Source organism: Trichoderma asperellum, chromosome 6, assembly GCF_020647865.1.
Source record: "Trichoderma asperellum chromosome 6, complete sequence".
NCBI lineage: Eukaryota > Fungi > Ascomycota > Sordariomycetes > Hypocreales > Hypocreaceae > Trichoderma > Trichoderma asperellum.
The window spans coordinates 1326630-1352437 of record NC_089420.1 but is presented as its reverse complement, the minus strand read 5'-3'; the positions used below and the strand labels follow the sequence as shown (position 1 = coordinate 1352437).

General features: G+C 43.6%; 8 protein-coding genes across 8 annotated transcripts; 3 read left to right on the top strand and 5 right to left on the bottom strand.

Moving 5' to 3' along the window:
- The first annotated feature begins 354 nt into the window (after positions 1-354).
- TrAFT101_009894 (uncharacterized protein) lies at positions 355-3347 on the top strand. Its single transcript, XM_024900123.2, has 2 exons — positions 355-1439; positions 1501-3347. The coding sequence occupies exons 1-2, from the start codon at positions 589-591 to the stop codon at positions 2117-2119; spliced, it is 1470 nt and encodes a 489-aa protein (XP_024761171.1). The 5' UTR covers positions 355-588; the 3' UTR covers positions 2120-3347.
- TrAFT101_009893 (uncharacterized protein) lies at positions 2382-4698 on the bottom strand. Its single transcript, XM_024909760.2, has 2 exons — positions 4425-4698; positions 2382-4376 (listed from the first exon to the last, which is right to left on the bottom strand). Exons 1-2 carry the CDS (start codon positions 4469-4471, stop codon positions 2480-2482), a joined length of 1944 nt encoding a protein of 647 aa, XP_024761172.2. The 5' UTR covers positions 4472-4698; the 3' UTR covers positions 2382-2479.
- A 4350-nt stretch (positions 4699-9048) lies between these two features.
- Positions 9049-10200, top strand: TrAFT101_009892 (uncharacterized protein). The gene is made up of 2 exons (XM_024910597.2): positions 9049-9611; positions 9682-10200. Exons 1-2 carry the CDS (start codon positions 9086-9088, stop codon positions 10176-10178), a joined length of 1023 nt encoding a protein of 340 aa, XP_024761173.1. The 5' UTR covers positions 9049-9085; the 3' UTR covers positions 10179-10200.
- A 2182-nt stretch (positions 10201-12382) lies between these two features.
- Positions 12383-13412, bottom strand: TrAFT101_009891 (uncharacterized protein; the record flags this gene model as incomplete). The annotated part of the gene is made up of 3 exons (XM_024903837.1): positions 12383-12545; positions 12612-12875; positions 12946-13412. The coding sequence occupies 3 exons, from the start codon at positions 13410-13412 to the stop codon at positions 12383-12385; spliced, it is 894 nt and encodes a 297-aa protein (XP_024761176.1).
- A 2229-nt stretch (positions 13413-15641) lies between these two features.
- Positions 15642-16888, top strand: TrAFT101_009890 (uncharacterized protein). The gene has a single exon (XM_024900082.2). It carries the CDS (start codon positions 15742-15744, stop codon positions 16858-16860), a length of 1119 nt encoding a protein of 372 aa, XP_024761177.2. The 5' UTR covers positions 15642-15741; the 3' UTR covers positions 16861-16888.
- Positions 16889-17183: 295 nt separating this feature from the next.
- On the bottom strand, positions 17184-17865 carry TrAFT101_009889 (uncharacterized protein; the record flags this gene model as incomplete). The annotated part of the gene is made up of 2 exons (XM_024906668.2): positions 17184-17700; positions 17760-17865. The coding sequence occupies 2 exons, from the start codon at positions 17863-17865 to the stop codon at positions 17417-17419; spliced, it is 390 nt and encodes a 129-aa protein (XP_024761178.2). The 3' UTR covers positions 17184-17416.
- A 1029-nt stretch (positions 17866-18894) lies between these two features.
- TrAFT101_009888 (uncharacterized protein) lies at positions 18895-21091 on the bottom strand. The gene is made up of 2 exons (XM_024899995.2): positions 20064-21091; positions 18895-19993 (listed from the first exon to the last, which is right to left on the bottom strand). Exons 1-2 carry the CDS (start codon positions 20803-20805, stop codon positions 19095-19097), a joined length of 1641 nt encoding a protein of 546 aa, XP_024761179.1. The 5' UTR covers positions 20806-21091; the 3' UTR covers positions 18895-19094.
- A 2729-nt stretch (positions 21092-23820) lies between these two features.
- Positions 23821-25245, bottom strand: TrAFT101_009887 (uncharacterized protein). Its single transcript, XM_024905187.2, has 4 exons — positions 25008-25245; positions 24860-24943; positions 24067-24806; positions 23821-24000 (listed from the first exon to the last, which is right to left on the bottom strand). The coding sequence occupies exons 1-4, from the start codon at positions 25233-25235 to the stop codon at positions 23973-23975; spliced, it is 1080 nt and encodes a 359-aa protein (XP_024761180.2). The 5' UTR covers positions 25236-25245; the 3' UTR covers positions 23821-23972.
- Positions 25246-25808: the final 563 nt, after the last annotated feature.

The window sequence follows — 25808 nt, the reverse complement described above, 5'->3', positions numbered from 1 at the left end:
CATATCTCCACATGGTTACTAGCACGACGTCAGCCATCCCCAATACTGTCTTGGTATCTTGAACACCAGTCCTATCAACCTATCTCCAACTTCCCCGCACGACGCCATCCTCCTTCTTCGACCTAAATCGCGCCTCCCCAGGGGTCGGTGAGGGTCTCCGACTTGCCCCGCAAACTCCACCGTCATCCATAGAACTAGGCTATCGCCAACGTTGGCTATCTTTCAGCCGGTGTTTCTAGCGGTCTTGAACTGAGGTCGGCAATCGGCAATTAGCGATAAGAGATTTTTCATTCGAAAGGCTACGCGCTGCTAAGGGGAAAAAAAGATATGGCTTTTTTTTTTTGCGAGCTGACGGAGTTGCTCTCCGGTTTCTGGCAGAGCCTTCTTTGTTTAAATGGATCGTGATGCCCGCGCCGATCTACAGGGGCGTTACATTTGAACCCAGGTTCCCCATGGGGTTTCAATTTCAATTACTTAACGTGGGGTTCAGAATATCGACATTTTTGTTTCGTGCACCCATTTTACTCTTTTTATCCCTTCATGTAAAGCCCGTCTTGAATACAGACTATTGAATATCTTCTACGCAGCATGACCGCAGAGCAAGTCAACGTCGGTTTCGACGATGATGAGAAGCGCCCATCTTCTCGAGATGATTCTCATGAGATTGACGAGTCGGCGACGTCCATCCCGATCCTCGATCCAAATGCCGAGAAGCGTCTTTTGCTAAAGCTGGACACTTATTTCGTCCCCATCATCATGCTTGTCTATTTGACATGCTTCCTCGACCGCAGTAACATCGGCAACGTCAAGGTCGCCGGCATGCCTGAAGATATCGGCGCCAGCCCAAAGCAATTCTCTACCGCGGTTTCCATCTTTTATGCGACGTATGTGGTTTTTGAGGCTCCCTGGAGTATCTTGATGAAGAGGATAACGCCGCGAGTTCTGCTCACCGGCCTCTGCACTGTCTGGTCTCTGGCAACTATCTTCTCGGGCTTTATCCATAACGTGGCAGGTCTATTTGCTGTGCGGCTTGTCTTGGGTGGCTGCGAAGCTGGCCTATTCCCTGCACTGAACCTGTATCTCACAATGGTGTACAAGCGTCACGAGCAGGGAATGAGAGTATCGTATCTCTTTGTATGCACAGCAATCTCGGGCGCTTTCGGAGGCTTGCTTGCCTATTGCATCCTCAAGATGGATGGCATCGGTGGCTTTGCCGGTTGGAGGTGGGTGTTCATCATTGAAGGCATCTGCAGCTTCCTCATCGCACCGGTTATCTGGTTCGGCTTACCGAATAATCCCACCGAGGCCTGGTTCCTCACGGAAGAGGAGAAGGCCATGATGAAAGTTCGCGAGGCGCAGCGGGCGCACTATATGGGCAGCGAAGATTTTGACTCAAAGGAGATTCGTATTGCTCTAAAGGATCCAAAGTTATACCTCAGGTAAGGCTATCATCAAAGAAACACCTCCTCCCATGAATCCCTACTTACCCTGGAGCTACAGTGGTGCCATACAATTCTGCCAGGACATACTCCTATACGGCTTCTCTACCTTCCTGCCTTCTATTCTAGTCAACATGGGATATTCTTCTATCCAGGCACAATACCTCAGTATCCCAGTATACATCTTCGGAGGAATATGCTTCATAGCCTTTGCGTATGTTTCTGACCGGACTTGCGTCCGAGGGCCGCTGCTCTTCCTCGCCAATATCCCAGGCATTGTGGGCTACATCCTCATACTCTGTCCGACAAGCAACGGTGTCAAATTCTTTGGCACTTTTCTCTGCGCCATTGCCGTGTATAATGGCCCTGGGCTGAACATGACGTGGCTCAATGTCAATTTCGCGCCGCATTACCGACGCGCGACAGCAATTGGCGTGCAGCAGAGTATCGGCAATACGGCCGGCATTGTTGCCGGCCAGATTTATAGGACAGCGCCGTACGTGCTGGGGAATGCCTTCTCCGTCGGGGCTTTGGGCGTAGTGCAGCTGATCATCACCACCAACTGGTTCTACTTGAGATACCTCAATGGCGAAAAGAAGAAGATTGAGAGTGGAGAGAAAGAGGACACGCGAAAGGTTAAGAGTGGCGATAGAGCCACAGACTTCAAATATCATCTCTAACTGCGTTATATTAACCTATACCTTGTATTTATCTCATTACCCGATATCCCTTTACTCTTCCTATCTCCAGCGCTAAATAAATGTTAATGTATGGAAGCTGCTTACCTTACTCACATGTGAAGTTGCCTACACTTCTACAGTTCATTTCATGAACATTGCCATCTATATTTTGCTTCATCTCTATTTACACCTAGGAATCAGAGTGTGCATGCTTATTTTCATTCATGTTTCTACAAATAACGGCGGCTCTAGGCCAGTGAGTGATGGTTATGCAATGGAAACATTCTATTGTAATGCTGAGAAATATCTTGGCTATCATTATTAGATAGCAAAGGCATAATACTATCCTGCTGAAATCTGTCATGCGAGTCCGCTATCTATCTGTATACCTAGCACTTTAGGATCACGTGGAGGTAGGGGCAATGGTAGAACAGACTCTTGACCTGCCGTTGCGGTATTGTTTTCGGCCCTCTTATTCTTTCCAAGCCCCCAAAAACTCCATCCCTCATCCTCAAACCGTGCCATCTTATACTCATCAGCCGCTGCTTCCTGATTATGAGTATCAGTTAGATCACCACTCGGCGATCCAGATGCTGAAGGTTTAACGTCCGATTTCTTATTCTCCGCTTTGCGCTTTTCCCGCACTGAAAAACTCCATGGATCAAGCTCCATATTGCTCTCATCTTTGGTATTTCGGTTGGTCTTGTCAAGTAGGCAGTCCACCAATATCTCAGGCGTTGGACTAACAGCAGCAACGCTCTTATTTTTCTTCTTCTTCTTTGTTTTCTTCTCTTTCTCTGGTGTAGCTCCTAGAGCTTCTGCGTTAGCCACATTATCATGGCTTGTGCTGATTCCAATGTCTTGTGCAGCCTGAGCTTCGACGTGAATATCATCGTCCTTTATTGCATCTGCTTCCCCTATCCCCCAAGAACCATAAGAACCCACATCGAGTGCGCTATCTTTTTGAATCATCTTAACTTCTGTCAAATCTTCATCCTCTACAGGCTGTTTATAAAGCTCGTGTGCCGTTTCGGGATGTGCAATGGCGGCAGTCTCTTTTCTTGATTCTTGAGTAAGATACTCTGATTCGCATGTGCCTTGTTTCTCAGCTCGTTTCATCGTCTTAGCCTGGAGCTGACTTAACCTCTTCTCCAATTTACTTGACAAGCCCATGAACGAATTATGCTTCTTATCAAGCAGCCGGGCTATTTCACGTTCTTCTTCAGCAATCTCGGCAGTTACTTTCGCCTCAATATCCTTCTGGTTAGCCCTCTCTGTTGCTTCTTTAACAGCCTCTTTATCTTCCAGAACGGCCTGGGCCTCTGCCTCCTTGGCAGCAGCTTGTTCCGCTTCTTGGGCTACCTTCTCTTTTGCTCTCATTTTTGCATTTTCTCGGAGTTCAAGACGCCTAGCCTCCTCTTTTCTGGGTAACTTGCCTTTTTTGGCTTTCTTTGACTCTAGCATGGCTAACTCCTCCTCCTCCTCCGCAGCAACAGCAGGAGCAGCAGGAGCAGCAGGAGTAGTAGGAGCAGTAGGAGCAGTAGGAGCAGTAGGAGCAACTGTCTGTTCCCCTGGTTCGCGGGTCTTCGTTTCAGCTTCACAAGTTGCCTCTTCAACTTCTTTAGTAGCTTGCTCGTCCGCCCGTTTTTTTGTATTTGTCGATGCTTGCCCAAAAGCATGGCTCTGCGTCTCACGTAGTGAGGCTATATTTTCGTGATATAGTTCGAACATACTCTTGAATAAGAGGTCGCTGATTGATATGGTCGCTTGATCCTCGGCTTTGTTCCCTGCAGGTGGCTTCAGAGGGCTCTCGAGGAAAAGCCTCAGCTGTGCCTTCAGGTAGCTACTGAACCATGTATCGTCGGTTTTTAGACCCAAATGTGCGTCTTTAACCAAGTCAAATATTAACGCAGTTGGAAGGTTTTTGCCCAGTTTCTGCATCTCATTCTTGGCGAGTTCCACAAGAGGTGGAAGTGTGTAAGTCTGGGCGACGTTATAAACGCGAACGCTTGTAAGGAATTCGGCCGCCAAGCAATCTTGAGCAGACGACCTTTTGGGCTTAAGACTCTGATAGGTACCCGTGAAAAGGTAATGCACGAGGACGTGGCCGGCATCTGCAGAAACATCCGTAAATTGCAGTGTGCCTTGTTGTAAAACCATAGACCCCAGCCTATGACTCTGGGCGAGTAAATGGGGCGGAACATAAAGTGTGCTGCCGCCTTGGAAATATAATGCAATAGTAGGCACTGCATATGGACTGCTACCATCAGCACTCATCAACAAGAGAAGCATAAAACAAACTCACGATATTTCGGGCCGCGTTTCTTTTGTCATAGTACCAATTGAGCGCATATATGGCGTACGATGAAGCTATTTTACTATTGCAATGCGAATCGAGCGTGGAATGGGGTGAAGAAATGTTAAGCCTGATGCTGCTTTTGATCTTATAGGTACATGTAGTTAGATATGAATGAGGGGTAATCGAGGGGAGCCCAAGAGCCCGTGTGAAATCAGGCACTCATACACGGCACAAAACAGGTTTTCAAGCTGCTCACATGCACAAATACATCTATAAACCAATAAAATGATCTGTTTCTAATATACAAGAACCAACAATAAGGAATTGTCGCTAAATAGAAATATATAGGCCTGTGCGATACATAGAATCCGACTAATAACGGAGGCATATGAAGATAATTATTGACACTAGACTATGTGCCCCACACGCAAGAGATGCGATGCTGCCACCTGGTTCCACTGAATTGAAGCAAAGGGCGCCACGTCGTCGAGGGGAGTCAGAGAGGCAACCTGCAAGATGTCTGAATTCCGTGGCCTCATAGGCTGCATGTTGTCTTAGGTGACGTGGCTTTAACTGCTCGAAAATTTCCTTGCAGCGGACGAGACCACATTGAAACACTTCATAGAGCAAAACTCCTACTTGACTTTTTCATCGATTTCTTATCTCAAAGAGATTATACTCCGTACTAATTCTAGAGCTACATGTATCCTTGCATATCCTCGTACTAGAAAGCTAAGGTGTCGCCCTCTTACTCGATAATTTGGCGGCACCCTTGATCGTTGTGATGATATCCTTCTCATTATCAACAACTTCATTGTATGAGATATAATATAGCCTATACGATTTGGTATCGATCATAAGATCCCACTCCGATTCAATATGTTAGCTGTTCATTCTTAAAATTAGCTCGATTGCTTATAAGCAGGCTCTTTAAGCCACATCATCTTCGGTGGGTCAAACAGAAAAAGTCATTTTTCTTCACAGATTGATGTCCGGAATTAACATCTATGTCCGATATATGAACGAGCTTGCTGTATATCCTATTTTGTATTTTGCGGATGCCTTTCGTCGGACTTTACTCTTCTTCCTGTGTATTATATCTGCCAGGGGAACCCCCAAATATACACGGACGAATTCTAACTACACCCAGATAACTAAACCTAATCCAGCCTAAGTAATTTTAATATACATTTTCTTAAGTAATTATACCTCTAGCTGTTTAACTTAAGTTTTTTACAAGTACCTTTAGTTATAGCTATTATATAAGCTTAAAGTAAATACTACTTATAATAGTAATGCACTATATTATCTATATGCTTCCTTTAATATTACTTTAAACTATAATATAATGCATTTTTAACTTTATTTTTATTACTTTTTTTATATTTTTTTTTTTAATAAAATAAATTCTCTTTAAAGAATAAATTTCCTTTTATTTAAAGCTGCTTTTAAGGCAATAAAGCAGATATAAATAAACCTAGGCTTTATTATTTTAAAAAAAAGAAGTTTAAAATAAAATTTAATTATAACTTAATATTAAATTAAGTATTAATAAAGCAGCAGCTATAGATAATATAAATATAGTAAAAATTAATATTAAATATTAATATAAAAAAATAACTATTTATTTTTTTTTATAATTAATTATTAATTTATAACTTTTTTATTTATTATTAAAATAAAAGAATTAATATATAATTATAATTAAATATAAAAGCTATTAAGCTCTGCTGCTTTTTAAACTGCCTTTTAATATAAATTTAGCTTTAATTAACTTTAAAGTCTTATAGAAATATATAGCAAAAGTTTAAGTTTAATAGTAAAAAGCATTATCTATAAACTTAGCTATAAATATCCTTTATTTAAAATTATTAACTAAAATATATAGGTTATTTAAAAAAAACTTTATTAAAGTAAATATAGTTTTTATATATTTACTTAAGCCTTTCTATAGCTTTTATATAATAATAATTATATTTTTTTTTATGCTATTAATTATAATAACTTTAGTTAATTATATAAGTTTTTTTAAATTTATAAAAATAATATAAAAAACTAAAAATATAACCTAAAATAGCTTTTAATAAATAATACCTATAAAATAAACTATTTTAATATACTTTTATTTTAAATTATAGATATAATAGCGCTGTATATAAACTTTAGCGCTGGCTTTAAATTAACTATTAAAGAAAATATAAAATTATTTACTTAACTGCTGCAGCAGCTTAAAGCTGCAGCAGCTAAAGCCTTTATTCTTAATCTTTATATTATTATTATTAATTTTAATATTACTTTAAAAAAAGCTATTAATAATATTTTTAAACTTTTATAGCAGTAAATATATATATAGTATATAATAAAAAATATTACTTTTTATATTAAAAAGAATTAATTAAAAAGCCTTACTAGCAGTAAAATACTAGAAAATATAAAGGAAAATAAAGTATAAGCAGCAGTAAGCTTTACTTTAAAGGGAAGCTATTAATTTAATAATAAAATTAAAGACTTACTTTTATAGTGCGCTGCTAAAAAAGCTATTAATAATATAAATAAAATAGCTATTTAATTACTTATAAAAAAAGCTTTATTTTCTTAAGAGCTTTTATTTAATAAAATAAAGTAAAAATATACTTTTAATAATATCTACTATACTTAATGCAATATATATTAAGCAGAGACTGAAGAGTGTTTTTTTAAGCTTTAGGACTAACTAAAGGCTTTATTTTTTAGTTAATAATATATATCTTATAGTACTTCCTTTTCTATAGGATTTTATGCTAATTTAAAGTTACTAAAAATAATTAACTATCTCTTCTAAACCTATATCCTTAAGCAATTTTAATTTATATAATTTTCTATAAAAAAGCTATAAAACTATAGCCTTATAATAACTTTATATATAAAAGCAGTATATATATAAATAAAGGTATTCTTTAAAAATTAATTTATTAACCTCTTTAAGCTATATATATATATTTAAAAGCTTTTAAAGTACTGCCGGCAGAAGTATAGCATTAGATTTAAGAAAGAAATAATAATTTATTAAGTACTATAGCTTAAAGAACCTATTTTTAATAATATAGCCTATAAAATAGGCTAAAAGCTGGTCTAATGGATTACAATATAACTTAATAAGGCAAAAGAGCATTTATAAAAAAAAACACTCCTTAAGCCCTGTTAAGGAGATTTTTTACAGCAGTAGGGGTTCCCTTGCTGCTATATAATTATTCTGCTATTATAAAGCAGCTAGTCTCTTTAATTAAATAATATTAACTAGCATTAATGGCTGTATACTATAACAGTAAGTTTAATATTAAAATAAAGGTATTTTAACTAACCTTTACAGCCTAATTAACAGGCCCTCTTTAGCTTAATCTACAAGCCTAATCCTACTATAGTACTAATGCACTAAAGGGCATAAAACAATCCCCTTCCTCCTTTAGTAAAATTAAGGTAAATTTTATTAAATTAAAAGGCAGCTGGTTATACTAGTATATTAACTAATACCTCTACAAGATCTAGGCTATAGGGAAAGGCAAGAAAATGCCTTACTGAATGCCTTGTGCCTTAAGGAAAACAAAGGATAATAGAGGATTTAAATCAAGCTTAAACACGCCTAAATTTACAGCTTAACAATAATCCAATGTCTTCCTTTTAAGCCTTACTACAGCTGGTACAGCAGCCTGCTTTATAAAATATAATACCTACAATACCTCCTCTTTTACTACTATATTTACCCTAGGGCACCCTGCAGCTGCTGCCTTTAGTACAGGCACCAGGGAGCTATTAAATTTAACCTAGCTTTTAATAATTTTTTAGAAACTATAGAAGTATTTCTATATATAATTTTATAGGTAAGGTACCTCCTTAGTTTTATAGTTAATAGCTATAGCCTTTAATACATTAGTTTAACCCTTTCTAGCTATAGCAGCTGCTTTATTAAATAGCTGTATTTATATAAAAAAATATAATTTTAATAATTTTTATAATTTTTAGCTAAATTATAAAGGGACCCCCTTATGCCTCTAAAGTAGTGTTTTTCCTGGCCTTTAATTAGCTTAAACTGCTTATATAAGTAAATTTCTAGGCCTTTAATTAGCTTAAATTACCGGGATAACCTCAGTTATATTTTTAATTAAAATTTTTAATTAATTTAAATACATTAAAAATGCCTTATAACCTAGCTTTTTATAGTATACAATATGCTGGTATAGCAGGCAGCTTAAGGTATATTATAGAGAACTAAAGGTATTTATAAAAAACTAAAGTTAAATAGCTAAAGGTATAATTACTTAAGAAAATATATATTAAAATTACTTAGGCTGGATTAGGTTTAGTTGTCCGGGTGTAGTTGGAATTTGTCTGTGTATATTTGGGGGTTCCTGCCAGGGGCCAAAAGCCTCAAGCCTCTGTCATGCCAAGTTAGGGTTAGCGCGCGTAGATGTCATACTAAAAACGGCATACGATAGGCCTGAATAGGCTTTACACGGCTGTCAACCCGAAAGCTATGAATCGCGTTCTTGGGGATCGAACAAGTGGTAGGACCAAATAGATATAAAGTCAACCCAATATCTCTCATTAAATATATAAATTAAATATATAATCTTCATTCTTAAAATCGTCAAATAGCAATTGCTTCTCAAGATTCTCATAGCACACGCACAATGGCGTCCCCAAAGCCCAGAGTTATCCTCGGTCTTATGACCTATGGCCCTCGTGAAGCTTCGGCAGACAACCGTGTAACAACAGTTGAAGAATTTCAGCAGCATCTCGATGCCTTCCAAGCGCATGGATACAACGAACTTGATACAGCTCGTATATACTCTGCGCAGAAACAAGAAGCCTTCACCGCAAAAGCAGGATGGAAAGAACGCGGTTTCAAGATCGCTACCAAAAGCTACCCCCACGGTCCCGGGGCTCATTCAGCTGCCAACCTCCGCAAGGATCTGGAAACGTCCCTAGCAGAGCTTGGTACTGATTGCGTGAACATTTTCTACCTTCACTCCGCTGATCGAACCACCCCCTTTACCGAGACACTCGAAGCCGCAAATGAGTTATACAAGGAGGGCAAGTTCAAACAGCTTGGCGTTAGCAACTTCCCTGCTTATGAAGTTGCCGAAGTTGTTATGCTGTGCCAAGCTCGAGGTTGGATTAAGCCCACCATTTACCAGGGAATTTACAACGCCATCAGTAAGGACCCCTCCCCACCCGATCTCTTTGACCCAGGGAATCGACGAGAAGCTGACTCTGCTGCTACCAGCTCGTAATCTTGAGACTGAAGTGGTTCCTGCTTGTCGCCGTTTTGGATTGGAGATTGTCATCTTTACGCCGCTCGGTGGAGGCTTGTTGACTGGGCGCTATAAGTCTGCGGATGACGAAGAGCAAAGCGGTCGCTTCAGCACTAGCACTTTCCTGGGACCAATTTTCCGGCAACTGTACTTCAACGACAGCCTATTTAAAGCGCTTGACATTCTTCGACAAGCTGCTGAAAGTCACAGCTTGACTATGCCCGAGGTCGCGTTGCGCTGGGTCATGCACCACTCTGCTTTAAAATTCGCCAAAGATGGTGGAAACGACGGAGTCATTTTTGGAGTAAGTAAAATTGAGCAGTTGCATCAGAATATCGCGGACCTGGAGAAGGGGCCTTTGCCAGAGGAGGTTGTCAAGGCTCTTGATGCTGCCTGGATTGTCGCAAAGGGAACCAGTCCCAACCCCTGGCACACGCCGCTTGTATATACCTATGAAGGCCACTCATAGAGACTTCCGATGCATACGCCGCATTTTGATAACTTCAATCAATTCAATTTTCTCTCAAAAAATCTCACATTGAGTAGACTTGTTTTTCCACTGTTGAAAGAATCGGGGATTTGTGTTGTGCTATTGGCTCTTATTTGAGACTACAGGCGGGCAGTATTTGTCTGCCACGGTAGTTTAGACCTCCAGGTAACCAAGTTACTCAACCATTTGTTAGATCTAACGTTAATATCTTCTGGCGGCTGTGTCGCACGATTTCGAAGGATAAAGGAGAGAGACGCTTACTTCCCGGTTGCGCCACTCAAACTAAAGCCCCCCAGCCGCCGTCATAAAATCTCCCAGTCAGAGATAGAAAATTTGTGTAGTCCGCAAAATAATATCTCCATATATCAATTCGAACCCCACACGACATTCAGAGAAATAAATTACGGGTGCTAACCAACTTCAGTCAGCTAATCTACATAGAAGGAGACGGGATCAGATATTGTGGCTGCTGAGATATTAAGGTCATCGTCATCATAACAACCATGCCAAGTTCATCAGAGCTTTCTTTCCACGTTTCCACAGGAGAGCCATCTAAAGATGCCGTGGAGACTAAATCTCTCCACGTGAGTTCTTTTTCCGGTGGCAAGGCGCTCATCCACTCCGAAGCATTTGCAGCGACCCATGAAGCTTTTGTAGCTGGCACCAGCATGGAACCAAAATTCCAATCTTTCGGATCATCGCACGGCAATCCAAAGTTCGTGGATACTACTGCACTCAGAGTGAAGTATATACAGGCAATGCGCGTGAAGGATTCGAAAAATACCCATTGTCTAAAGTCTTGTCGAGGGCGGCTGTCCAATAAAGTGGTCTTATGGAAATGTCTAAAAATAGCCTTTTTTTTTTTTTTTTTTTTTCCGTCAGTTTTCCATTTTGAAACTTTATGGAATAGAAAGGGAGAGAATCGAAAGATATTGGCGAGGTAGCTCACCCCAAGCGTAAAGAGGAGTGCAATGTCCCCGTTTGGGAATGCTGCGCTATTCCTCCCCTGCTTAACTCGTAAAAGAAGGTAAATGGTAGTCGCTTGCGCGGCAGATAGCAATTCCCATTGGCTAAACGTAGTTATCTTGATAGCAAGTTAGCTTCAAGCAACCAAGTATATAACACAGTTGTGCGAAGACGGCTGAAGTGTGCTTCTTACCCTTGAGTATATCCATTCTTGATGCTGGTGTATCAATTCCCATAATGATTCATTGTCTGCAGCAAGATTGGGGAGGTTATTATTATAATTACATGATTGCAGTACGTTCAGGCTTGTTTTGAGGGTATTGTGATTCATAACCATATTTTCGGAGTTGTCTTTGAGTTCGTTCTGAGAAGTGGTATGGTGGATAAATCCCACATAAGACAAGTCATGGGAAGCCTTTGAGACTTGGCCACAAAGATACCGTAGTAACAAACAGCTTATTTGTGTCATTGGTGGCTCGGAAAATCTTATCCGTTCAAAAAGGATGAACTTGGGTATCTTTAATACAGTAAGATGATGCCATCGGAGATAACAAGAGAAAGGCCAGTTGATCCATGAATACTAACAAGGGCATAAGACTGTGGAGCCATTTGTCTGTCAATAGACGCCATTAGTGCTGCTAAATGCTTTCCAGCTCTCTTTTCAGCTACAGCAGCCTCAGATTTCGGAGCCCTCTTCTTCTGGCTTCGGCGCTCGTGGTAGCTCTTCATCACCGCCCGGCGGATATATGTGCGCCTTGCGCCTCGTCCCTCTGCGGGATCGTCCGTTAGATTCACAAATGTGCGATCGAGGCCTGAAATTTGCGGAGTCATTTTATTTCGTATATACATTACTTAAAGAAGAACCAAGAAGTTCTACAAAGACTTTCATGTCGAGCTCATGAATAGAGTAAAGGGGAAAGCAGCCTGTCGTCCATAAGCGAGTGGGGCGATTTGGCTTCGGAAACAAGAGCCTGCATCGTCCAAACTCCGCACGCCAATTTACCTAGGGTAATGCTCACCAACGCACAACAATAGGTTGGTGCTATTGAGTTAAGAAAATCATATGCTAAAATATTACTAGACGTATATTTCATCCACATATACGGAGTACTCCGTTTGTGTCTATATTAAAGCAAGCTATGCTCTATCATTTATGAATTAGCAACACCCACAAATAGGATGTTGAAATTCTCCATCCTGATTCGTACCCTACACGTCTAGTGATGCTTTCCACTTTTCAAATTTTTGTATAAAAATGGTAGCATGTAATGCACAATATCCCTCAGATTGCTAATCAGCGCAAAATGGCCAGCATCAATGAGGTGAATCTCAGCATGGGGCAAGTCTCGTTTATAGGCTTCCGCACCAGCGGGGAGGAAGCTAGAGACCGGTTAGTGACCGACGATAACACAGCATAGTACTTCATTATACAGGGAAGCATCTTACAACTGGTCATTCTTTCCCCATACAGCGAGCAGAGGCACTTGAGACTGGCGCAAGTACTGTTGATACTGTGGGTACTGTGCAACGTTTGTCTGATAGTCGAAGAGGTAATCTAGCTGGATGTCTATATTTCCTAGTTGGTCGTTCATGAGTGCATAATCGAGCCACCACGATTCCGGTTCAAGAGATTCCGGGTTCTTCGTGCCGGTGGTATACTGCGACTCTGTTGCGTTTAGGGTGAAGAAAGGAAGTAGAGCATCCCGGTCACTAAGACGATCAGCCGCAAGCTTTGAAAAGATGATTCCTCAATAAACTCCGCAGCAGTAAGCTAACTCACGATTGGCTACCAGACGCCCAATATGATCTTATTGCGCCGAACCCTGGTCCAAGACCATCCAGGTAAGCGTTCCCGTTTTGAGATACAATGGCCTTGACAGCGTGTGGACGCCTTACGGCAAGTCGCAGCCCAACTGGAGCACCGTAATCAATAATGTATTCGGCGAATTCTTGAATATCTAGCGCGTCCAGGAACCCTTCCATGACATTGGCTATGTTATCAAAAGTGTGAGGGAAGTTCGCAGGGCTCTTTGTGAATCCAAAACCGGGAAAATCAGGAGCAATGACGTGATATGTCAATGCAAGAATAGGAATCATATGTCGAAAGAGGAATGAAGACGATGGAAAACCATGAAGCAGCAGTAGAGTTGGAGCATTCAGAGGTCCTGCTTCACGATAAAAAACGGAATAATTACCAACTTCAACCTGGTTGACAGTCGGGAGTATCTGGTACGCCAGCTCTGACATCTTGATGGCAGAGACTTCAGCTCGTAATGCTTAATTTAAGAGTAGGTAGTGATGTGACCCAAACCTCCGAAATCTGCGATATCTCTCGTCTATATAGTCAGCCGCTCCTGTCCCAGCAGCTTTGTCATCTTCATTAGGAGTCCAGTGTGTGTTATTAATACAATGAGTAAACCAAGCTTGCTTATCTTCAACTTTACAAGTTAGAGCTGTGCGGGCAACAGGGAAGCATTTGCTAAGCATGAACATAGCGCTGACCGACTGTAAATATCACGACTTTAATTTAATCTATATCTGAAGATGACGCACCCAGCCGACTGAGCTGACCGAGACGAGCTGCTGTTGGTAATTCATTTGTCATACATCGATCACTAGGAGAAGGAAAGTATGCACGATGATTCCATTATTATATGGAGAATTACATAAAGGGCATTGTCAAACGAACCAAGCTAAGCGAATGCGTGTAATAGACGACGACTGCCGCGCTCACGTGGCTCCTGGTGCTGTTGCGCTCCTCGGGAAATGAGAGCTCCGATAGACTGCGTATGTAGCTAGGAATAACTATAACAGAGGATTAGAATCTTCTTCCGTTTACACTATAATACAGGATTAGATTCGTCTCTTTCACTTAGATAACCAGACAAGTTACTTTGACTCTATGATCTCTAGCTGCCGCTACAGCACTGTCCTTTGAAAAACTGGCCTTCGCAAGCTGATCAAATGGTTCCTTGGCTTGCATGATTTTGGTGGCCATAGCCAAATGAACTACGTTGCGTTCGGTTGCAAGTGGTTGGCTATTGATCAGAATTGTGTATTTCTTCTTCGTTCCAAGCACTGCCTTTGTGTGAGTAGGCTAGCACGAGGCTTTGGTGATTGGTTTTAATAACCGGCACTAACAAATAGAAGCTCAACAATAAGCCCGCTCAATACCATACGGCAATGCTACTAACTACTAATGTATATATATTCACCTTGGCCCCCATTTGATTGCGCCGCTAACGAGTACTTTCTAGTTGCAGCTGAGATTTCTGGTGCTTTTAAATTAACGATGAAGCGAGTGAGCCTACGTCAGAGACATGTCTTCCCTCTGGAATGTTGAGCATCATTTGATTAAGAATATCCCACTCCTAAATAATCTCCTAAATGACGACCAGCAGGCAGAGTTATTGAGCGAAACGCGAGCTCTTCACAAGGGTAACGCGCATAGAACACAGAAGCTCTTCATTACTAAGACCAAAAAGGTAAAGCCATGGCGTTCATATGTACAACTTGACTATCTTAGGCAAGGTGTAATTAGTTCTCACGAGCATCTCCGCCCGACCATGCCAAACGGGGGCAATGCTCGTTTTTGTAAAGGGCAGTCCCACCGCACTCACACGTCATTTCCATAGTCGGTTCATAGGCCTACAGTATAGGCCGATGGGATGGTCCCATTGGGAGCAGTAGAATCAAGCGCAGCTATGTAATTACATCGCTGTAGCTTACCGTATTAGGCAGGATTCAGCGCTGTGCTATTTTTCTTATTTCTCGCTCTCAAAGTCATTACTAACCCTAGGTTTTCAGTCCCTTTGAGTGAGCAGGACGGAAACTCGGCGAGCCCGTCAGCCGCTTAATGATAGAACTTCTCAAGCTTTTTACATGCATCTGTCGGCGTTTTATTATTATACGATCAGTTTCAACACGTCATTGGTTCTTAGATGCGTGCAGTCAAAATGCCTGTTTCACCAGCTTCAATTAATATATATCAACTGCCGACCCTGCACGATGTCACAATGCGATGTACACACATACTCGTGCTTCATAAGTCGACAATAGCTCTTGTGGAGTCACAGCAACAATGCAGTCCTTTATACAACGGCGTAACATAGCAGCTCGATCAGTGCTACAACTGACAGAACAACTCCCAATCAGCTTATCCGAGTCCGACGAGACAGCCATCAATAAACCCACGATATCAACTTCGCCACACCGCAAGCAACAAGCCGATGAAGATATTGATGTTAATCCTCGAAAATGGCCTGTATGGAAAAAGCTCGGCGCGACTCTGATCGTCACAGCGATATCTTTTGTTGTACAATATGCTTCTGCTGTGGACTCTGGCGCGGCTGAAAGGATCCAATCGGAATTTGGTGCATCTGCTGTTGCGGAATCTCTAGCAACTGGTTCGTCTCTAAACCCCAGCTCGAATAGAATATGCACTATTTTGAATTCACTTCTAACTTTCACAAAAGGCCTGTTTCTTGTTGGCTTTGGAGTCGGTGCTCCCATTGCCGGCCCCCTGTCCGAAATTGCCGGTCGAAATCCCGTTTATATAATTAGCTTTGTGCTCTTCATGCTGTGCACAATGGGAGCAGGTTTAGCACCCAATATCGGTGCCCAACTTGCTTTGCGATTCCTTGCCGGCATGTTCGGTAGCACCCCGTTAGTTTGCGCTGGTGGCACCATCTCAGATCTGTGGGATCCAGTCGACCAAATTCACATTTTCCCGATTTACGCTACAGGCGGATTTTTCGGCTTGGCAGTTGGACCAGCAATTGGAGGACTGATTGCTGATAGCAAGATTGTGGGCTGGCGATGGGTGGAATGGAGCACGCTGGTTCTCTCGGGTGCTGTTCTCTTGCTGGTCTTGATTTTTCAACCCGAAACACATGCGTCAACGCTACGTGAATGGCAAACTGCCGCTGCCACTGCGAAAACCATTTCAGGGGATGGGGAGATTCCTTCAGCCAAAATCCTTGGAGATACAGAGCAGGCATCTGGGTTTCAGAGATTCAAAGCTAAAATTGGCCCTGCTCTCTATCGACCAGTGCAACTGTCTTACTCCGAACCAATCATCATTATGATTTCGGTATATCTTTCCGTGCTATACATTGTCATCTTTACATTTCTACCAGGCTATACTTTTATCTTCACGAACACATACGGATTCAGCCTAGCAGAACGGGGGCTTTCATTCTTCGGATTAGGCGTTGGGTTCTTGTTAACTTTGGCGACGACAATACCAATTACTATCCAGTCACGGAAGATCATTCAAAGGGATGGTAAACTTAGCCCTGAATCTCGTCTTTGGTTCGCGATGGTTGGCGCACCTACAATCCCGATTGGGCTTTTCTGGATGGCGTGGACAACTAGGGCATCGATATCATATTGGTCCGCCCTCGCGGCGTCCGTGCTACTTGGATTTGGCATTCTCTGCGTTTTCATCAGCAGCTACCAGTACATCATCTATACTTACGAACAGCTAGCTGCTAGTGGATTAGTTTTCGTTACTTTAACGAGATATCTGGTTGCTGGTGGAATGGTGGAAGTGGGCATTCCCATGTACGCAAATCTTGGCGTTGCGTGGGCTTTGACGCTGCTTGGAATATTGAGTGCCTTGCTGATTCCGATTCCGTTCTCGTTGTTTTATTGGGGACCTAAGATTAGACAATGGAGCAAGCATGTGAAATAGAGGCGGAAAATTTTAGACTATATGTCAATACAATAGAGCTTTAGATAAATTAATGACAGAATATATGTACATGAACTCGACCTGCAGCACATAAGTGATGTTACTAGGATTTATGCGTTACTGTGCATAAGGGTAGATAGATGTAGCTGCTTATTCATATTGTAGCATCGTTGTAATCATTATAACTTGGCTATATCAAATGCCACAAAATAGAAGCAATCTACGCCTGCTCTTAGGGGAACAAGTCACTAGAAACTTTCGTTTTTCACCTCATAGTTAAATAATTTTTAAACTTGATTGGAAAAATTATAGGTAGTAGGGCCGTACAATGTAATTGATCTCAAATATTGCCTGCTTCATATGTCTAGCTAATCCTAATCTCTCGCAATCCTACTTAATAGTCTCATCTATCAATTATAGCCCCCAAAGCTTAGCTACTCCACAATCTTCTTCAGAGCGCCAGTATCAGTATCCTGGATCCAGCCCGTCACTTTAATCTTGCTCAGCCAAAGAGGGTGGTTGCGGAGGTATTCCACTTCTTCCCGGGTAGATGCCTCTAAATCATGGAAAGTAAGAACATCGAAGTTATCCACGTCCTTGGACTCCTCCACCCCAAGTTCTTCTTCATGATTCCATGAACTGCCTCTTGAGGAACACCCAACAATCCGCATCGCGTATGCTTGATGAGAAGAACCTCCTGAGCACCCAAGACGTGTGTGGTGAGAATTGCTGAGCGCGCTGCATCTTGGCCTGATGCACCAGCATTCCGGATCGTTGTTACCTCACCAAGCTCGAAACCCAAGGCTGACTTGGGGTCAAGACGGCAATCCATGCATGTTACTAGACATAATGAGTAAGTTTGGATGTTCGAATTAGATTTCGAATGAAAGAGAACATACCAAGGACGGCTTTCTTCTGAGGAGGGCACTCAAGACCACTATGTCTGTAAGTGCTCACATATTTAGCATTGGCTGCGAGGATCTCTGATTCGAAAGGAGTCGACATATTGGTCAATTAGAGGTATATTTGAATGAGGTGATTGATTATTCGTGTTAGAATGTATAACTAGTTTTCTAGAAAACTGATTGTTGAGTGTTGTAATATGGAATGATTCAGACTATATCATCCGAGAGAAATAGGACTACTTATAGTAGAAGAACAAGGCACGAAGCAACTACGCCATTTGACCGAATACACCAAAAGCATCCGAGAGCTTCAAAGTATGGCATGCATACAGCTTGCTCAGATGACAAATGCTTCCAATAGCTTCGGAAAAATCCAATTGCCATTGCAATCTTCTCCTTAGCAAATAGTGGTATACGAACAAAGACTAGAATGTAATAGGCCAATGCTGTAAAGATTTCATTGGAATGAAACGATCGATACGACTTACAGATTGGCAGCGTATACCCAAAAGAACGAGGGTGATGTCATGCGCTGACGAGTAGCGCATGCACATGTACGCCATGTTTGGGCAATGGCCCAATCCGGCAACGGCGGGCGGTGCGAAGCTGACAAATTTTACAACCAGGACTTGCGCCCGGGGAAGGTGTGCTTTTTAATAAACATAAATGGTACTCGGGATATAGGGCGCTTTTATCAGTTATCGAGTGAAGTATACAAACGGAAGTCAATTCCGCAAAAGACTATTGCTTTGCAGTTTCATAACATCTCTATGCAGCTAGTGACACTTGCGAATCGCCTGAGAATCTGATTCTGTACAGTGTACTATGCTGTACTCTAATTGAAAGCTATATTTTTGTGACTCCCCTACGGCGATAACTTCTTTTAGGGCTATTCTCTGTTCAATACTTGTTTAATACTAGAAGAATATTTCGATTAAATGTAGTAAAGAGTCTCCAAATATGCACCGTAAGCTACCAGGAAACCTAGGCCTGAATCTACTGGCACAGCCTAAAGAACGACCAGGATATTTGTGCAATTACATGTTAATTCACCAAGAGGTTTAGCAGATAAAATTTGAGTGCCTTAAATGAATTACAGAGGCAGTTGGGTTGGGATAGAAATTAAGAGTCATGAGCAAATTTAAACATTTAATGATATTCATCAGCATAACCCTCATCTACGTCATGATTGGGTATCTAACAAGAAACTATATCCTCTCTAGAAACATTCCATCAAGGTCAAACAGTATCTTGAATCAACAGTATATACAATAAAGAATAGCAACACCATATACAAAACTAAAGCACACCTTCATCTCTCACGTACGTTTATGCCAGCCAGAACCAGATCTTCTGAAGCCAGTTCTTGGGCACAGGGGGCTGATCCATCGCCTCCATCTCGTCCATTTCCTTCTTACCCGTAATGACATCGACTTCAGATGTCTTGATGCAGAAGGGGGTGCGCTTCCAGATCTTGTGGCCGAGATAAAGAACAAGGACAATGGGTAGAGTGATATACGCAGCAATGAAGTCGCTCACGTTCCAGTTATCTCCGATGAAAATTTGGAAGCCGTTTGTGAGAGTGAGAATGGAAATGATGAAGAGCGCAAAATAAGTAGCGTATGGCTGGAATGGCGTCTTGTAGGGTAGTTCTCCCAGGAGATTGTTGAAAATAATCGCTTTACGGAAGCGAAGATAGGTAATCATGATGATGATCCAGGCAATGAAGCCAGAAATGGTTGAAATGTTGACAAACCAGTTGAAGACTGTAGCACCAGAGTTGCTGACATTGAGGAAAGCGAGGAGGGTAAAGACCCAGGTAAACAGGACAGCGACATAGGGGACACCCATGCGGTTGGTAAGAGCGAATACCTTGGGGGCTTGGCCGCTCACAGCCATGGAATATAAAACTCGGCTGGCAGAGTAGAGGAAAGAGTTTCCGGCAGACCAAGCGGAAGTCAAAATGACGGCGTTGATAATATGGTTCAACACAGGGATGCCCGCATTCTGGATACCAATGACAAACGGTGAAGCGCTAGCGTCAGAGGCCCCAAGGAGTCTTGGATCATTCGAAGCGACAATGATGCCAATGATGAGGGAGGATACACCGTAGAACAATGCCAAGCGGAAAACAAAGCGACGAGCGGCCTTTTTGAGGTTTCGGCGAGGAGAAACGGCCTCTCCGGCGGCGATGGCGATCAACTCTGGGCTGGTAATAAAGGCAAATCCTGCAGGGAAAGTATTGTCAGTTAATTGTAGGCAGAATGGGCGAATGACTGTGAAATAGGCGAGACGTACCAGCTTTGACAAAGGCGTGCCAGTAGCCCAAGAACTTGCCAGTCGACCCCTTCGCATTGTATTCTACAAAGGCTCCAGGATCGTTCCAATAATGGAAGCCGAGAACATGATGTTGATCAGGGCCACCGCCAAAGAACAAGACAATGCCAATTATGCAGAGAACAAACAGGGCGATCAGCTTGATTGACGCAAAGACAAATTCTGCCTCTCCAAAGATGGCCGCGGCGAATAAGTTGAGCGCTAACAAGACAACGAGGATGATGGCGATCCACACGGCAACATTGACATGGGCTTTCCAATATTCTATCACAATGGCTGCCGCCGAAGCTTCTGCCGCAACAAGCATTGTGTAGGCATACCAGTAATTCCAGCCGGCAGCGAAGCCCAAGCTGGGATCGACATATCGGCTGACGTAGTAAGGGATGGTGACTCCTCGAAACGGCAGATAGACAGTCATTTCTGCCAGCACGTTCATGACGACATAGACAATGATGGACATGGAGATGTAGGCCATGAAGAGCGGCGCAGGGCCAGTGTCGGCGAGAATGCTGCCGGAGCCGACAAAGAGGCCGGTTCCAATGGCTCCTCCCAGGGCCAGAAACTGCAGATGGCGACTCTTGAGACCACGCTGGAGCTGCTCGCCATCGTGGGCCAGAGTGAAGTCGTTGTTGTCATTTGGCGAGCTGGCCTCGATGTTGATGTCGTAGGCCTCGTCGGGCCCGGAGCCGTACTTTTTCTCCATGATCGTCGCAGCGCCGTGGTTTGCGACAGCTTTGCTCTCGACTGCGGGTGGCAGAGAAGGCAGAGAAGAAGAAGAGGCAGCGGATGAGGGAGAAGCGAGAGCAGAAAAGAGGAAGCCAGCGCCGAGGCTGCAGGGTCTAGATATACCTACAGGCACTGCTACTAGCCCGTGGACTGCCTGCGCGCAAAGTGCGAATGCATGCGGCAACCGCCGCTTGTTTATCGTTTGCTCCAGTATCCGTATCGTGAGTGGCGCTAGAGTGGCCCTAGAGAGCAGATCCCCGGCACATTGACGCCTCTGCTAGCTGTTTGCAGGATGGCTGGCTGCGGGGGGATATGGTGCGGGACGCTGTACATTCCGTGGGCCAAAGCAGGTACAGGTACTTGGAGCCGGGGGTGGATGTGATTGATTCCTCAGTGATGGAGGATGGAGGCATCAAGGGAACGGGCGACGAATGTTGGTGGTTACGGAGTGGGATTGTTGCCAGAGTTTGATCAATGACATAGCAATAGCAGCCAGTCTTCGTTTTGTCTTTTCCGTTTCAAAATAATTGCCTTTGCTACTGCTACTACTTCTACCTGTCTGACTTCTTCGTACGCGCAACGGCAGCTGCGCAGGTACCGGTACTCGGTGTGGCGTCGGCATTTATCTCTCCGAGGCCCATTTGCTTATCTGGATTCATCCCAGCGCAAGCCTCTTTTCTTCTCCTCTCCTCTCTAGCTCAAGCGAAGGTCAAAATAAGGCTTCCGTTCCTTTTCCTCCTGGCGATGCCTGTGGCGCTACCCTTGTGCGGAAAGTTTCCAGAACACGCCTCAGTTGGAGAAGAAGAAGGAAAAAGTTTCTCTGCCTCTGTCACACGGTCGCATTGGATGCATTAGTGTGCATCTTGCAGAGTCTCATCGTGTCAAGGATGCACAGCTGCTCGTACGTGTGCGTGTACCGCCCAGTGCATTTAAGCTTCTTGCAAGGTAGCTGCTGGGCCGAGGGTCCTGACTCAAATCCTTATCTCTCGTTTCTTGTCTGTCGCTGCTCTCACAAGCGAAGATGGGGAAGCAGATGCGGAGAGAGCGACTAGGTGGGCAGAACATGATTCAGTTGCGCGCAACCAGTCTCCACCGCGACCTGTTACGTACGAAGATGATCCTGGAGCTTGTCCGTGCCACCCCACTTGGGCCTGCGACTGTTACATTCACGGAGCGACGCCGGCGTCGGTTTGGTCTCTGTCTCTGGTATCATGGCCCGTCGGAATTCCTTCACAATGGCTGCAAAGTAGCATCAGGATCAAGTGCTCTTACACCGCGGGCCATGGCCTGATGTCCAGACTGTCCGCAAGATCTAATCTCCATGGCCTGATACAGCCACTGGGCACTGGTTAACTCACTCTCAAGATAGGGGGCCTGCCAAGTGCCAAGCGAGCTGTCATTTGCTAGTCTCATGCTTGGGCTCACGCTTGTAGTAGGTATTACGAGCCCGGCTCTCGCTCGATAACATGAAAACAAGCTGAAGGCAAGAAAACCCCACAGGGCAGGCTTCGCGCATATTCGCCTCACATGTTGGCTAGGCCGCGGCTGCGCAAGCTATTGAGGAACCAAGGACAATCAAGGATCAAGACACCAAGCCGATGAAAGCCGTTGGTGGGAAGTCTGCCTCGTATCGTTGCTTGCAAAAACCAAAACAGGCGCGTGAGCCCGCTATGACCACGGATGGTTTTTAGTTTCGCGGTAGCATCAATCTTCACAACTTAGAGTGAAAACTGCTTCTCAGCCACTGAGATTCTTTTCGCCGCCCTTGTGATCCACTTGGGCGGTCCGCCCGATGGAGAAAAATTCTAGAAACTGGCGCTAGTCTGTGATTCGACCGTCTCAAAGCCTCTCCCCCTCATTCCCCAGGTTTCCCCAAGTCCAAGTACGGAGTTGTCGATGAACTCCAAGGAAAAATCTGGGAGGCGAGGTTGGGGAAGTGGAAGCGCAAGTTGGATCTGGGGCCATTATCACCCCATGGCGGACTGAATCGTAAAACTATACGCCGATATTGCACCTGCGCTGAGATAGATGCGGGCAAAATGCCTCATCTTCTCAATGCGGGCTCCAGTGACACTGTGGCGCGTAGATTGGATACGGGACATAGTTCAGCTTATCTTAGCCAGCAATATCAAACATCACGCAATCTGTGGAATCCAATGATTACTATCTTGATAGCTGACATCCACATTCATGCAGTGCCTTTTCCTCTGGTGTCATACACTGCGGGTTCTACTACTCCACAGAAGAGCTGAACCGGCCTCGCTGCCCCTTACAGGAAGCCGTCTGGTTGTCATTACAGCAGCTACCCTTTGTTTCCGAGCTGTAGGCAACGAATAAAGGTTATCATTCCGCCGCATTACTGCTACCTGAATACTGATGTGAGACTACCGGAGAGGGTTTATACCAGCTGGATATGTATGGCATATCTCAAGATATTACCGAGTCTAGTATGCTGGGCTGGATGGTCTAGGAGTTGTTAGTCCGGAATTTGCAACGGCAGCAATTTTCATGCGTTAGACAATCAATCTACTCAAAGCCGCGTGAAGCCGCGCTCGATTCCTCTCTGAAGCAAACCTGAACTAACTTCTAGCGTCTTTTGCTGCTTTCTAGAAGGCGAACTACCATCGATCAACTGGAGTGCGAGATCCTAGCAGTGACACTACCTATGCACGCTAGTGACGCCGTAAATACGCCTCATCTATCCATCCTGAGAACCCCATGCCGGATTATTGAACTGCACTGATTCTACTCGTTATAGAACCACCTGGTCGCCTATTCTGGAAGATTGTAACACGAAGCGACCCTAAATGAGGAACTGCCGGCTTGGAAAATGACTTGATTAAAGTGGAACGTGTACTTGTATCCTGTAGGGCGCAAGGCGCGCTCAGCTAGAGCTTCGCTCTGGAGCAGTCTCACAAGCGCCCCGTAAGCAAGCTACGTAGATAAGAGAGATGACATATCTTATATCGAACAATGGCTAAGCCTGAAAGAGGACGTGGTTCGCAAATACCGTTATGCTCTTGCTTTGTACACTGGCAAGGATCATTGAGATGGTGACCCTGCTATAGATATATATAATCGCGTATTCATCAGCTGTTGCTTGAATAGTCTGAAACCATTGAATCTCCATTCACACCTAGACCGCTAGAAAGAGAAAGATAATATTATATACCTATAAGTCAAGCTGTTAAATAAAACGCCCTAGCGCAGCATGATGATAGTTGGGGATAGGGCTTACGTGACAAGGCACATGGCACCCTCCAAGTAATTGCTTTTGCCGTCGCGGCACAGCTCGGCAACCAATAGCGTACCAAGAAAAATGGAAATTGTCTCTAAAGTTGGGAAGTGCAAAGTCATTGGAGTGCTGGACTGAGCTGCCCATGAGAAGAGGACTAACATGGGAGTAACGAACAAGGCGGCATTCATGCTTCGACCAATTGCGAATTCTAGAGCCGTAGTCATGCTGTTTCGGTATGCTGCCACAATGGCTTCTACTCGAGCTGGCCCATCGGTGGACAGCGGTAAGAGGACAAAACTGACTGTCTTGTCGCTGATAAAAACAGAGTCTGTTACTAAACTCAGTGTCCGCAAGAGAAAGTATGCAGATAGCGAAGAAAGCCCCAGGACGGAGATAAGAAGCAGTCCCTCGAAAATTCCTAGCAATATCCGACTTATATCGTGCTCATCATCCAACCCAGATGGTGTGCCTTCTAGGAATAGCCATCGGTGAGACCGCCATCGGTAGTGCTGATATATAACAAAAAGAAATAAAAGAGCTACAGAAACAGAGCGCGACATTCGTATCAGTTGATCTTCGCAATCGGCGTCGGCCCTGCACTGCATCTCAGAAATGGCAGACGGAACCACGAGGGACGTTGATGCAACAATCATCAGAGATGACGCTGTTGATGCAAACGTGGTATTAAATATCAATTCACTCTGACGGATGCTCCCGACCAAGAAACACCACCCAACAACCTTTTGCGCTCATTAATATGCCGATATAAAAGGAAGAGTCAATTAGAGCTTACGAGAAGAAGATTGGCCAAGACACTTCCAAGGATGCAGGATTGCGCAATATGGGCTGCGCCGTTTTGGATGGCCGCAATGCCTACCTAGCAGCTGGTGAATATCTACCGAATTTTGATCTTCAATTAGCATCCAACTTGTAATACATACGATTAATAACGGCGCATTATCTAAAATGGCATGCAGAAATCCACCGCCCAAAGGGCCTAACGTGCACGACAGCCTGCGGAGTTTGCGAAGATTGAGTTTTGAGAGCGGGATGATGGCCAGGAGGTTGAACCAGAAGATGAGTTCTGGAGTTCTATTCTGCACACCAAAAGTTATGCCCAGAGGGATAAAGACGAGGAGAAGATTGGAATAGCTGCCAGGAGTGAGCATTCTCAATAAGACCCGGAACTCGTGCCGACATGGATCAGAGCTCGGCAAGAGAGGAGATTGCTCTTCAACATCTCCACCAAGGGCAGAGTCAGAACACCCGATGTTATGTTGAGAGTTCGCCATGTACTTCGTAACGAGCTATTAAGTCCGTTAGAGAAATATCGTTCATGATTTTCTGCTTGTTGAGGCTATCGTGAAGGGAATAAGAATGCTGAAGCATGTGGATAATTATATTTGGTGTGAGGCGGGGAGCATTGAGTTTTCAATAGCTCCCGCCCTTATTGAACAACAGTATTTATTAAAGACGTCGATGTTGTGCTAGATATGACACCAACTATTGCCCATTGATCCAACTAACAGCCAGCTGAAGTAGATTAAAGTTCAGTCGAAGCCGAATCCGGGCTTAAGCTTGTTCCCCCTTCATATGCACAATGCGGGGCTGTCTGTAGGAAATTGTGAGTTCTTGCTGGATATCTTATTCATGCAATTAGAATCTGACGACATGATATGCACGAATCCATCGTAAAATGTGAAATCGTCGGCTGTGTTTACATAGATGTAAAACATATTGTA

Bases quoted from the DNA above. Each gene is read 5' to 3' on its own strand.
- TrAFT101_009894 (XM_024900123.2), top strand. From the start codon at position 589: ATGACCGCAGAGCAAGTCAACGTCGGTTTCGACGATGATGAGAAGCGC. The intron at 1,440-1,500 runs GTAAGGCTATCA...CTGGAGCTACAG, and splicing joins GATCCAAAGTTATACCTCAG to TGGTGCCATACAATTCTGCC.
- TrAFT101_009893 (XM_024909760.2), bottom strand. From the start codon at position 4,471: ATGCGCTCAATTGGTACTATGACAAAAGAAACGCGGCCCGAAATATC. The intron at 4,377-4,424 runs GTGAGTTTGTTT...TGATGGTAGCAG, and splicing joins GAAACGCGGCCCGAAATATC to TCCATATGCAGTGCCTACTA.
- TrAFT101_009892 (XM_024910597.2), top strand. From the start codon at position 9,086: ATGGCGTCCCCAAAGCCCAGAGTTATCCTCGGTCTTATGACCTATGGC. The intron at 9,612-9,681 runs GTAAGGACCCCT...TGCTGCTACCAG, and splicing joins GGGAATTTACAACGCCATCA to CTCGTAATCTTGAGACTGAA.
- TrAFT101_009890 (XM_024900082.2), top strand. From the start codon at position 15,742: ATGCTGTGCACAATGGGAGCAGGTTTAGCACCCAATATCGGTGCCCAA.
- TrAFT101_009888 (XM_024899995.2), bottom strand. From the start codon at position 20,805: ATGGAGAAAAAGTACGGCTCCGGGCCCGACGAGGCCTACGACATCAAC. The intron at 19,994-20,063 runs GTACGTCTCGCC...CTTTCCCTGCAG, and splicing joins GCACGCCTTTGTCAAAGCTG to GATTTGCCTTTATTACCAGC.
- TrAFT101_009887 (XM_024905187.2), bottom strand. From the start codon at position 25,235: ATGCTCACTCCTGGCAGCTATTCCAATCTTCTCCTCGTCTTTATCCCT. The intron at 24,807-24,859 runs GTAAGCTCTAAT...TGAGCGCAAAAG, and splicing joins TCTTGGCCAATCTTCTTCTC to GTTGTTGGGTGGTGTTTCTT. The intron at 24,001-24,066 runs GTAAGCCCTATC...CTTGACTTATAG, and splicing joins GGTGCCATGTGCCTTGTCAC to GTATATAATATTATCTTTCT.